Consider the following 13795-nt stretch of genomic DNA (forward strand, 5'->3'; position numbering starts at 1 on the left):
TTCTGACATTTAAAATACATCCTAAGCAATTAATTAAATACTCTTAATCTTAATGGATTTGTTATCTATTATACCTATATTCTAAATATATAAATAACATAATTTAAATGATTTATTATTTTGTTTAGCAATAGAAAATTAATGTAAAATAAAATAAAATTTTAATTATGAATATAAAAATTAATAAGTTAATAAAAAGTAATTTTTATGAACACTAAATGTATTAAATTCTGTTTAATTTAGGCATTATTAATGTATTGTATTGTAATAAAAATGTTCTCTAAGTCTTAATGGATTTGTTATATATATTTAAATGACTTATTATTTAAAAACAATATAACATTCATAAAAAAATATTAAATGGTTAATAAAATATAAATTATTAATTTTTTTTATTAATAATAAAAATATATATTTATAATTTAGGCATTATTAATGTATTTTTATTCATATAAATGTTCTGTAAGTCTTAATGGATTTGTTATATATATTATAACAATATAAATAACAATTTAAATGATTCAGTATTTAAAAAAAATAAATAAATGAAAAAATAAAATTAATAAAATATGATAAATGAATACAAAAATAAGAAGTTCATAAAAAGTTATTTTTATGAACACAAAATGTATTAAATGCCATTTCATTTAGGCATTATTAATGTATTTTTATTAATACAAATGTTCTGTAAGTCTTTGTTATAGACTTTTTTAAACAACACAAAGCTAGATCTATAACTTATTTAACCTGCAACAATGCTAATATATCATTTAAAGCTCTTTATATATTCAAACAGGCATTTTTCCATCAAAATAAGGCTGCGATGTAAGTTATTTAATCAAGGATTGTAATTTGCTTCGTAATTACACTAAATTATTGCTATAGGTTCAGGTTCATCAAGATGCTCCTTAAAGACTTTAGTCATCTATTATATCCTTTAACTTGAAACTATAATTGCAATATGCTTTAATAAATCACTTAAATAGAAAACATGTGCCCTCATAATTCAAACATTCAAAAAATATGCAGTAAATGCAACCTACACGACTTAAACACAGCTACGATTGATCCCGCAAACGCTTTCATATTTTATTACCGAGCAAAATATTTCTCTATCATTCTTAATTCAACCCTGCATGCATCATGTGCAGTGCTGAGCTAAAGCGCGAGTGATAATGGTCAAAAATGCTACATTTGTGCAATGACAAAAAAAAGTGTTCATTTACTCTTCTGCAGCATCGCCAATCCGCATTAACCTAAACAAAATCTGACATGAAAAGTCTTTTTTTTTTAACATTAAAGAAATGAGATTAAGAATATACAACCAAAACTGCATCCACTGCACGAGGGAACCGTGAAGTCGTGTTGATATTATAATTTAACAGTGTTATAAAGACTGGCCAATGAGAGCATTAACCAAACAACATAAACAAGCGTAACCAAGAACTGATTCAGAACTTACGAAGTGCTTGAGGACAGGAATTACAAGAGTGTGAATGCATGTAAATTATGTCCTGAAAACATCAGTTTGATGACTATCAGACTTTACTGGGTATAAAAGACTTCAACAGTAGGCTGCCGAATGTCTGAAGATGCCACAGTTTGGTGCACACCTGCTGGACACAGTGACCAGATCCAACAAGGAACTCGTGGAAAAACATGAAAACGATACAGGAAAAAAAAAAAGAGATCTTTGGTTTGAAAAAATGGCAAGTTCAATTCTCACGCAGAAACATTCACCGGAATTAAATGCATATTTTACATCTAAAAATGCATGGTGATAAAACAAAAACGGGTTACAAGCCGAACAAAAGAAAATAGTTGCATGGATTAGAAGACATAACGGGGCGTTTAGGAGGGAGGATATACAAAAATATACAAAACGGACTTGAGGCCATGAGATGCAGCGAGTGCTAGTGAGTTATTGTGTGCTTGGGAGGTCTGTTTCTGCAGTGCAGTCTGAGTGAAGGCGTTTGTGTTCACGCTCCTGTACTGTCTCTGCCAGGCCGTCTGTGTTGTCTTCCTCCACGTCGCTGTCTTCATTTTCCAAAGCGTCGCTGTCACTGCCGCAGGAACTGGACGACTCGTCCTCTGAGCTCGAGTAGACCTCGGCGCCGTGGAAAATGTAGCGGTTCGGTGCTTGAAATAAATACTGCGAGGCTGCAAAACAGAAAAACAACTAAATCCATCACGCATGCAATGAGTGTTCGGAAACGACAAAAATAAATATCTGATAGCTTTGGTTTTATGCATCTTTTACATGAACTGTGTCTTTGTGACACGCAAAGAAAAACATAATGTGATGCAATTTTTAAACCTATAAAACATTCAAAATCTAAAATATATAATAAAAATAGCATCATAATCTAAATAAATTCTATAAATAAAATAAAAACTAAAATAGTAATACGTAATGTAAAACATTTTTTGTGATGAGTACTAATGCCTGCTCAGTAAGGAGTTTTAATCTGTAGGGGGCGCTGTTGGTCTACTTCTAATTAAATTAATAGTCAAATAGCCTACACAAATAACATTTAGACTGTGTTTCTGATTAAATAAAGCAGTAATTGATGTCATAAAATAATGAGTATGTTTTGATTTAAAGGTCAGAAGCTATAGCTTACATGAAAAAAAAAAAATCATAAACATGACTTATTTATACTGATTTATTCATTAATGTGCAGTGTGTTTTATTTTTTAAACAAATCATAAGCTCTAAAAGATTTTCAGAATTTGTACAACTCTTTTGCTTTAGACCATCTACAAATGTTAAGTATTCGAATAAAATGTTACGGTTAACCTTGCAACGATTGATATATAGTTTATTTAGGCTATAGTTATTTTCAAAGCTTCAACGTACTGTCAAAAAACCTTCATTATTGTTTATTTCATTCTAACAAATAAGTTTTTGTTAAAAACTAACCAAAATTAAAAATATTTTGCTTATAATTTCTGCACAGGAGAGACTTGGTGTTGTTTCCAAGCAAAAGGAAATAATATATCGGTATCGGCCAAAATTATTTGAAAAATATCGGCATATCGGCAAAAATCCAATATCGTGCATCCCTAAAATAAATAATACAAATAAAATAATTTTTTTGTTGTTGTAATTTTGTATTTGCAATAACATCCACCAATAAATTGTTCATAATAACAGCAGGGACATTTTTAAAATGCTTTTTTTTTTTTTTTAATCCACCAAAATTCGTTGATAGTATCAGCAGGTACATCTTAAAGATATATATATATATATAAAAAAAAACATTTAAAAATGATTTTACCTCCGAGTCGTTTGCTGATTGGACTCTGACAGATTAGGCTTCTCCAGCACCGTCTCCGCATCTCAGCATGGTGACGATCTGCTGGTTCTTCCTCCTTCACGTCATCAGTAGAGTCCAGTGCTTCTGTAGCGTCACACGCTGCTCTCCTCTCCAGACTGGGACTCGCCGTCTTCGGAGGATGCTCTTTTGGGTGTGAGTCTCTCTCGTATGTGTTCGTTTCCGGTAACGGCTCTGGATGAGGGCTAGTTCTTCTGGCTGCTGGGGAAGATGCCGTTTCCGGTTCCTCCTCCTCGGGAGACAGTGAACCCTGACACTCAGTGATTGGGACGTCCTCTGACGCTCCTGTGACGGGCCCCTGAGCGGACGGTTTCTCCGTGATCTCGCTGAGACGGGACGAGCTGAAGCACAGCTGCTCGAAGTCTCCTCCCAGACGATGGCAGAGTTCGTTCACGATGACGTCACAGTCTCCGAGCAGCTCCACGTCGAAGTGCAGGTGCGGCAGCGGCTCGCGGTTGATCAGGACTTGAGGCACGTCATGAGGTATAGAGCCTTCAGAGAGACACAGACGTACAAAACAAACATCATTTCACTTTATGAAAGGTAAAATTACTAACACAAAAAACTTATTTTAAACCATACAATGGAATATTAGTAGAAAACCGTGTAAATCCTATGTAATAGCACAGTTTTCCATACTACAGTTCATGAGTTGATGAAAAGGTTATTTATTAAATCATAAAAATATATTTTTAAGACTTACAGAACGTTTTTATTGATTGTAATTATTATAATTATTTTTAGTAACATTTCTATAAAAACACCTAAAAAAAAGATTTAGGAATATTTTTAAAAGAATATTTAAAAAATATTATAAAATGTATATTTAATGAAACTACATCGTCTGTGCAACGAGTTTTTGAAAACCTAAAACTTTATAAAAATAAATATCTGATTGCTTTTGTTTTAAGCATCTTTTACATGAACAGGTTTTTGCCTTTTTTATTATTATTTAATAATTAAACAATTTGAAAAATAATTAAAATAACTTATTTGAAGTACATATATTTATTTTTTATTTTATTTAAATACATCATACTTAAATAAATTACAAAAAAATACAATATTAAAAAAAATATTTAATGAAATTACATGTATGCAATGAGTTTTTAAAAACCTAAAACTTTACAAAAATAAATATCCGATTGCTTTTGTTTTACGCATCTTCAATTAAATTTAACAACAACAAAAAAATTACAAAAGAAAAATAATATTTTAAAAGAATGTTTAAAAATATTACAATAAGTATATTGAATAAAAAGAACATTTTGAAGAAGATTATTTCATTTGTTTACCTGCATGTCATGTGACAACTAACCGACCTGAGAGAACCGTGAACATGCAAACGTGTTATTCAATTATATTTCTCAGGGGGACTAAAATAATAAATATTTTTGGGATCTCTGATGTATATGAATACCTATCAATACCAAAGCATCACAATGACACCATCTTTAGTATCCACTAAATTGCCGATTAAGCTTCAAAAACAACAGCATCTGAATTATTCGTCTGAAAACACTCAAATCTTATCTGTGCATGTGAATTGCTTTACATTAGTTTTTTTTGCGTCTCAACCTGATGCATCACATCTGAATAGTCACACAATATAGTTAGTTATCGAGTGCAACAACTCTATCTTTACATGCAAAAGCAACCCAGATTACTGCAGACACAGAAAAGTTTACGCACTGGGTATGAGAGCCACAGGCCGCACTTTCAGCGAGGAGCCGATCACGATGAGAAGATCCACCTCATCTTTATCCTGCTTCATGGCTCTGTGGAAAAATTCCGGAAGGTTCTCGCCAAAGAAGACGATGTCTGGTTTCATGATGGCGTACGGGACGTCTGACGGACACCTCGGACAGTGAGGAACAACCTGCAGCAGAACAACAACGGTTTCATGAGCCACAACACAACCGCAAGCACATATTAAAGGAGCAGCTCAACCAAAAATGGAGTTTTCTGCAAATTTTACACACTCTCAGGCCGTCCAAGATTAGGATGAGTTTGTTTCTTCATCAGATTTGGAGAAATGTAGCATTGCGTCACTTGCTCTGCGGTGAATGGGTGCCGTCAGAATGAGAGCTGATCGAAACATCACAATAATCCACAGCACTCCAGTCCATCAGTTAACATCTGGAGAAGACAAAAGATTAAACTAATCCAGCATTAAGTCGATTTTAACTCAAACACGAGTCTATAATCCATAATAACGCTTCCTCCAGTGAAAAAGTGCATCTGCTGTTGTCTCTCGCATCAAAATCCAGCCACATATGTGTTTCGAGCTGTTTAAACGGTGCTTGATCTGTGCAGATTTCTCTCCTGATTCACACCAGAACACTTCTTCACCGGAGGAAGCGTTATTATGGATTATAATCTCATATTTGAGTTAAAAACGTCTTAATGCTGGATTTGTTTCAGCGTTTGTTTTCTCCAGATGTTCACTGATGGACGAGTGCTGTGGATTATTGTGATGTTTCGATCAGCTCTCATTCTGACGGCACCCATTCACTGCAGAGCAAGTGACGCAATGCTACATTTCTCCAAATCTGATGAAGACACAAACTCATCCTAATCTCGGACGGCCTGATGGTGAGCACAGTTTCAGCAAAAGCTTCATTTTTGGGTGAACTGTTCCTTTAAATTTTCATTCTCGAGCATACCTGGTTGAATATTTCCTCCCTTATGGCCTCACAGTCAACCTTATGTTTACAGACAAGACAGGAAGCAGTCGCAAAAGAACCTAAAATTAAATTGTAAAAGACGGAGGATAAAGAAAGAGTCTAGATAGTGACGGAATAATAAAATCTAGGTTTATATGAGTTACACGTTATACCATGACACTGAATGATCTTCTGGATTCCAGCCGCTTGCTCCAGTGTGTCGATATTCTGAGTGTAGTTCCTCAGTAACCTTCCCTTCTTATCCAGCATTGATATGAACCTGTGACATGGAGACGGCTGGAACTGCCCCGGGTAGATTTCCTACAACATATGCAAACAGAGGATATTGTTATTTATCTTCATGCATAAATGTAATGACATGTATGCAATTTTGATGAATAAGTGCATGCAAACGCATAAATGTAAACATAAATCTTTATTGCAAGGTAAACCGATCTCACCATACATTCCCCAGGTGATTAATCACAGTGCATTAAGGCAAACGTTTCTTTAAACATTACGTTCAGATATGCAAATGATGCATTATCTAATTAAATATTCACTCACTTGCATACATTTCCAGAAACATTCAGATTCAAGATTCTTATTTGATTTTGTTGACATATTAAAGGTTTTTACATTCCCTTTTTTATGGCTCCATAAATCTGAAAATACTGTCAAACAGACATTTTCACCATGTTTTTAGGAGTACAATGTTATATAAATCCGTGTGAATGACATATAAACACAAACCCCTCTGTAGAAACCTTCAGAATATAGACATATATATATATATATATATATAGGAATAAAGTGTTGCTGAAGTGGAGATAAAACTCATTTTGAGAAAATGGCTTTTTTTAAAGAGACGTACTGTAAATTAAATCTAGACGTAAAGTGCAATAATAATATTAGGCATCTGATATATGAACCTTTCATAAAAACCTTCAGAATATACACTGCTTTTCAAAAGTTTGGGGTCAGTAAGAGTTTTAATGTGTTTTAAAGAAGTGTCTTCTGCTCATCAAGGCTGCATTTATTTGATCAGAAATACAGAAAAAACTGTAATATTGTGAAATATTATTGCAATTTAAAATAATGGTTTTCTATTTTAATATACTTTAAAATATAATTTATTTCTGAGATCAAAGCTGTATTTTCAGCATCATTCCTCCAGTCTTCAGTGTCACATGATCTTCAGAAATCAGTATAATATGCTGATTTATTACAGTTTTGCTGCTTAATATTTTTTTGGGAACCCGTGATACTTTTACTGTGATAAAGTTAAAAGCGTTTATTCAAAATAGAAATCTTTTGTAACAATATACACTACCGCTCAAAATTTTGGGGCCAGTATTTTTTCTTTCTTTCTTTCTTTTTGTCAGCAAGGACGTGTTAAATTGATAAAAAGTGATAATAAAGACTTACATTGTTAGAAAAGATTTCTATTTTAAATAAATGCTGTTCTTTTGAACTTTTTATTCATCAAAGAATCCTGAAAAAAGTATCACAGGTTAAAAAAATATATATATTAAGCAGCAAAACTGTAATGAATCAGCATATTATACTGATTTCTGAAGATCATGTGACACTGAAGACTGGAGTAATGATGCTGAAAATACAGCTGCGCATCTCAGAAATACATTACAGTTTACTATATATTCACATAGAAAACCATTATTTGAAATGGTAAAAATATTTTACAATATTACTGTTTTTTCTGTATTTTTGGTCAAATAAAAGCAATGTAATTGAAATCTACAGACACAAACAGATAAAGTGCAATAAAGTAAACACTTAAAAGTGTATCCAGACTGTTTTCTTTCCACTTGTCTGAAATGTTATGGCCCAAAGTGACCAGTGCATGTAATGTCTCCCATTATTTGAAAAGCATCAGCGCAGTAATTGTTTTCCATTTATGGCAGAAAGCAGTGTTTCGAACCTTGGCAAACTTGAAAAAAGGCCTCGGATCTCTTCTGAAGTAGTCTATGTCAAACATGGCTTGAGGATCAGGAAGGTCAGGAAAGTCCACAGCGAGTCGAGCGTAAATGCCGTCTCTAGACCGAAAGTCAGGAATCCCACAAGAAACAGACACCTGTGGAGGAACAAGAGGAACATGCAGTTTACTGGAAACATCCTAAGAGCGTGTTTGAATTGAAGCAGAAATCAACAACGCATACCCCGGCTCCAGTGAGCACAAGCGTCTTCTTCCTCTCCTTCAGGAGCCGGATGACGTCCTCCAATGTGTTGATGTCTTTGCGTTTCTTTCTTTTGGGCGGCTCGGAGATGTTGATGATGATCTGCCACAGCGTCATGTCGTCGAGATCCGCCGGGAGGACCGTTTCGGGAAGCAGGTCTTTCAAAATGGCCCTCGGGTCGGTTCCTCTCATGATGTGCTGCTGAATGAACCGATACGAGCCTAAAAGAAAACCAGGTCTTAGTTTAACCCCTTAAGTGCACACTCCCCCATTTTTGAACATAGACGTGAAAGTGCACTATCCAAACTTGAATTATTATAATTCATGACAACTTTGGAATACAGACCTAAGGTTGGACAATCTGCAGATCACTGCAGAAGTGGAATCCTTATAAAATATTAAAGTATCAAAAAGTTATAGAAGTTTAAATTAACTAAAAAGAAAATGCACTGTTCCAATTTTGTTATTTTATACAAAAGTAAATTTTTTACAAACTATTTTTTAATCCAAAATTGATGCAAAATGAAAGCCTTATGTCTAAATAAGTTATGTTCCAAATTTGAAGTTGATATTAAAAAAATTGAGGTTCCTGTGAGAGTTTATTTAGGGCGTTATACCACAAACAGCCACCGGGTGGCATCCAAACTCTGTAGAATTTTTGTTGATGCACTTTTCTGGTCTAAATTTCTCTGTCAATATTACTTCTATCAAACAATAACCACCAAATATGGAATCTTGAGACTCGGACCTTTCCAAAGATAAGTATTTTGTCAAGATTATAAAAACATTTGATTCTAAAAGAGCGTAATACATTTTGTAATATGACACTTGACTCCGCTAAAAGATTTTAAAGGGGTCATATGATGCTTTTTTAAAGATCATTATTTTGTGTATTTGGTGTAACAGAATATGTTGGCATGCTCTAATGTTCAAAAAACACTATTTTTCAAATACCTAGCTGATCTTACCAATCTGTGGTTGAGGGGTCCAGTCACTGGAGCTGGCGCGAGACGAGCAGTCATCATCATCATCATCACGAAGAAGATCGGGTGACGTGAAACCGTTGGGATGCACACCCTCCTCAATTAAGTCTGCATGCAAACCACACAAAAACACAATAACATAACAATAGCAGCATAATACAACCGTATTGCACTACACTAGATGCTTATGCAAATTTAACTCTATACATCACTTGTTTTATATTTCTTTGAAGAAAATGTATTATAATAAATAAACAAGGTAGTGCAATACTATGTGTTGATCAGCATTATTACAGTGACTAAATACATTTTAATAAAGCATGTAAATAAATGTAATAAAGCATGAAATATTTATGAAGTTGACAAGACGAGTCAAAACAGTGACAGAATTGAGACACGCTCTCAAAAACTAAATACAACAATATTTATAATAACATGTAATAACTGAGCAAGTAAATCATAAGTAATAAATAACAATAATAAAATAAAATATAATTTAATTGCAATTTTAAATACAATTTAATTATAATTAAATTACATAAATATAAATAACTATAATAAAATATATTACATTATTAAATAATAACAATAAGTATAAAAACAATTAAAAACTAAATAAGTTATTAGATAATTAATACTTATAATCACAAGATTAAATATTTAAATTATGTAAAATAATAAATTCCACTAATCGATAAAACCTTAAAATCTAAATAATAATAACAAAATAATATTTAATAACAATGGACACCTACATATAAAATATAAATATAAAAACACGTTTTTATAGTATTAAATAATTATTTAAACTCCACAGATGATGATAATAATAATTAACTGAATAATTAAATAATTAAATAAATATTGAAATGGCATACAAACTACATAAATAATCAATTATATTTTTATAATATTTAAAAAATAAAAAATAAAATTTTTTAAGTTGCTATTATATTAAATATTAATAACACAGACCCCACAAATGTAAAAACAGGGTAAAACTGAGTGAACATGTAGTACACCGGACTGTGCGCTTTAAAATCTCCCAAATAAGTAACAAACGAGCTAAAGCGCTAAGGGCGCTCGTACCGGAGAGCTCGGGCTCGGTGAGGCGGTGGTTGTTGTTCAGTGAGGCCTGATGGGACTCGGTCCTCAGCGCCGGTTCCGGTTCCGGTCCCGCCTCCACCGGCTCGGTTCCGCCAGCCGCGCTGTGCTCCGGGGCACCGGGCGGATCCGGGAGTCTCGGTCGCTTCGGAAGCGGCTCGGCGGCGTCGGCCCGTTTATTCTCGCCGTCCGCCATCTTCGCCAGGGAGTGAACGGAGGAGGAGCGCGAGGACCTTCCGGTAATGACGTGACGTCACGAGCAGACGTCACGATTTTCTTTCTCTTTTAAGTTCTGTTTTTAAAAAATATATATTTTATTTAAATTGTGTTTGAATTTGTACTTACAAAATGTGAGAAATATGTCAAGAACTTGCTGTTGAATTCTGTTTAAAATAAAAATAAAAATAAAAATAGCGCTGCAAAATAACAACAACAACAAAAGACATTGTTACCCAAATGCTAATTATTACACACACACACACACACACACACACACACACTCACGCACACACACTCACACACACACACTCACGCACACACACACACTCACACACACACACACACACTCACGCACTCTCACGCACACACACACACACACACACACACACACACTCACGCACACACACTCACACACACACACTCACGCACACACACACACTCACACACACACACACACACTCACGCACTCTCACGCACACACACACACACACACACACACACACACTCACGCACACACACTCACACACACACACTCACGCACACACACACACTCACACACACACACACACACTCACGCACTCTCACGCACACACACACACACACACACACACACACACTCACGCACACACACTCACACACACACACTCACGCACACACACACACTCACACACACACACACACACTCACGCACTCTCACGCACACACACACACACACACACACACACACACTCACGCACACACACTCACACACACACACTCACGCACACACACACACTCACACACACACACACACACTCACGCACTCTCACGCACACACACACACACACACACACACACACACTCACGCACACACACTCACACACACACACTCACGCACACACACACACTCACACACACACACACACACTCACGCACTCTCACGCACACACACACACACACACACACACACACACTCACGCACACACACTCACACACACACACTCACGCACACACACACACTCACACACACACACACACACTCACGCACTCTCACGCACACACACACACACACACACACACACACACTCACGCACACACACTCACACACACACACTCACGCACACACACACACTCACACACACACACACACACTCACGCACTCTCACGCACACACACACACACACACACACACACACACTCACGCACACACACTCACACACACACACTCACGCACACACACACACTCACACACACACACACACACTCACGCACTCTCACGCACACACACACACACACACACACACACACACTCACGCACACACACTCACACACACACACTCACGCACACACACACACTCACACACACACACACACACTCACGCACTCTCACGCACACACACACACACACACACACACACACACTCACGCACACACACTCACACACACACACTCACGCACACACACACACTCACACACACACACACACACTCACGCACTCTCACGCACACACACACACACACACACACACACACACTCACGCACACACACTCACACACACACACTCACGCACACACACACACTCACACACACACACACACACTCACGCACTCTCACGCACACACACACACACACACACACACACACACTCACGCACACACACTCACACACACACACTCACGCACACACACACACTCACACACACACACACACACTCACGCACTCTCACGCACACACACACACACACACACACACACACACTCACGCACACACACTCACACACACACACTCACGCACACACACACACTCACACACACACACACACACTCACGCACTCTCACGCACACACACACACACACACACACACACACACTCACGCACACACACTCACACACACACACTCACGCACACACACACACTCACACACACACACACACACTCACGCACTCTCACGCACACACACACACACACACACACACACACACTCACGCACACACACTCACACACACACACTCACGCACACACACACACTCACACACACACACACACACTCACGCACTCTCACGCACACACACACACACACACACACACACACACTCACGCACACACACTCACACACACACACTCACGCACACACACACACTCACACACACACACACACACTCACGCACTCTCACGCACACACACACACACACACACACACACACACTCACGCACACACACTCACACACACACACTCACGCACACACACACACTCACACACACACACACACACTCACGCACTCTCACGCACACACACACACACACACACACACACACACTCACGCACACACACTCACACACACACACTCACGCACACACACACACTCACACACACACACACACACTCACGCACTCTCACGCACACACACACACACACACACACACACACACTCACGCACACACACTCACACACACACACTCACGCACACACACACACTCACACACACACACACACACTCACGCACTCTCACGCACACACACACACACACACACACACACACACTCACGCACACACACTCACACACACACACTCACGCACACACACACACTCACACACACACACACACACTCACGCACTCTCACGCACACACACACACACACACACACACACACACTCACGCACACACACTCACACACACACACTCACGCACACACACACACTCACACACACACACACACACTCACGCACTCTCACGCACACACACACACACACACACACACACACACTCACACTCACACACACACACACACACACACACACAAACACACACACACTCACGCACTCTCACGCACACACACACACTCTCTGTGCTACATGCAATACTATGGTATTCTTTGAATTACCAGACACATTATCTTTTAATTTAAGTCAAAAATACCATGGTATTATCAAAATGCCAGGGTAATACTATTTGGCTGGTACTTTTAGCGCAATTACATTTACATTTAGTCATTTAGCAGATGCTTTTATCCAAAGCGACTTACAAATGAAGACAATAAAAGCAAACAAAAGAGCAATGATATATAAGTGCTGTGACAAGCTAACACAGTACACATAGCAAGGATTTATATATATTTATATATATAATAAATAAAAAGAAAACAAGAAGATAGAATAGAAAAAGAATAGGGAACGCTAGTGTTAGAGGCTTTTTTTAATAATAAAAATAAAACAAGTCAAAACAATAGAAAAAGAACAGAGAACGCTATAATGTTAGAGGGATATTTTTTATAATAAATAAAAAGAAAACAAGAAGATAGAATAGAAA

The 13795-nt window shown here is 37.0% G+C and overlaps 1 protein-coding gene across 1 annotated transcript; it reads right to left on the reverse strand.

Moving 5' to 3' along the window:
• Positions 1 to 1292: 1292 nt before the first annotated feature.
• Positions 1293 to 10539, reverse strand: LOC107562394 (NAD-dependent protein deacetylase sirtuin-1-like). The gene is made up of 9 exons (XM_016247026.1): positions 10275 to 10539; positions 9171 to 9293; positions 8185 to 8423; positions 7947 to 8099; positions 6178 to 6325; positions 6005 to 6084; positions 5031 to 5217; positions 3282 to 3830; positions 1293 to 2160 (listed from the first exon to the last, which is right to left on the reverse strand). Exons 1-9 carry the CDS (start codon positions 10483 to 10485, stop codon positions 1922 to 1924), a joined length of 1929 nt encoding a protein of 642 aa, XP_016102512.1. The 5' UTR covers positions 10486 to 10539; the 3' UTR covers positions 1293 to 1921.
• Between the last annotated feature and the right edge of the window lie 3256 nt (positions 10540 to 13795).

The sequence above is a fragment of the Sinocyclocheilus grahami genome, unplaced genomic scaffold, assembly GCF_001515645.1.
Source record: "Sinocyclocheilus grahami isolate Dianchi unplaced genomic scaffold, SAMN03320097.WGS_v1.1 scaffold821.1, whole genome shotgun sequence".
In the NCBI taxonomy this organism is placed as follows: domain Eukaryota; kingdom Metazoa; phylum Chordata; class Actinopteri; order Cypriniformes; family Cyprinidae; genus Sinocyclocheilus; species Sinocyclocheilus grahami.

Coding starts and splice junctions, on each gene's coding strand:
- LOC107562394 (XM_016247026.1), bottom strand. CDS start 10,485: ATGGCGGACGGCGAGAATAAACGGGCCGACGCCGCCGAGCCGCTTCCG. Junction 6,085..6,177: donor GAAGATCATTCAGTGTCATG/GTATAACGTGTA, acceptor ATTTAATTTTAG/GTTCTTTTGCGACTGCTTCC. Junction 5,218..6,004: donor GGGAGGAAATATTCAACCAG/GTATGCTCGAGA, acceptor GTTCTGCTGCAG/GTTGTTCCTCACTGTCCGAG.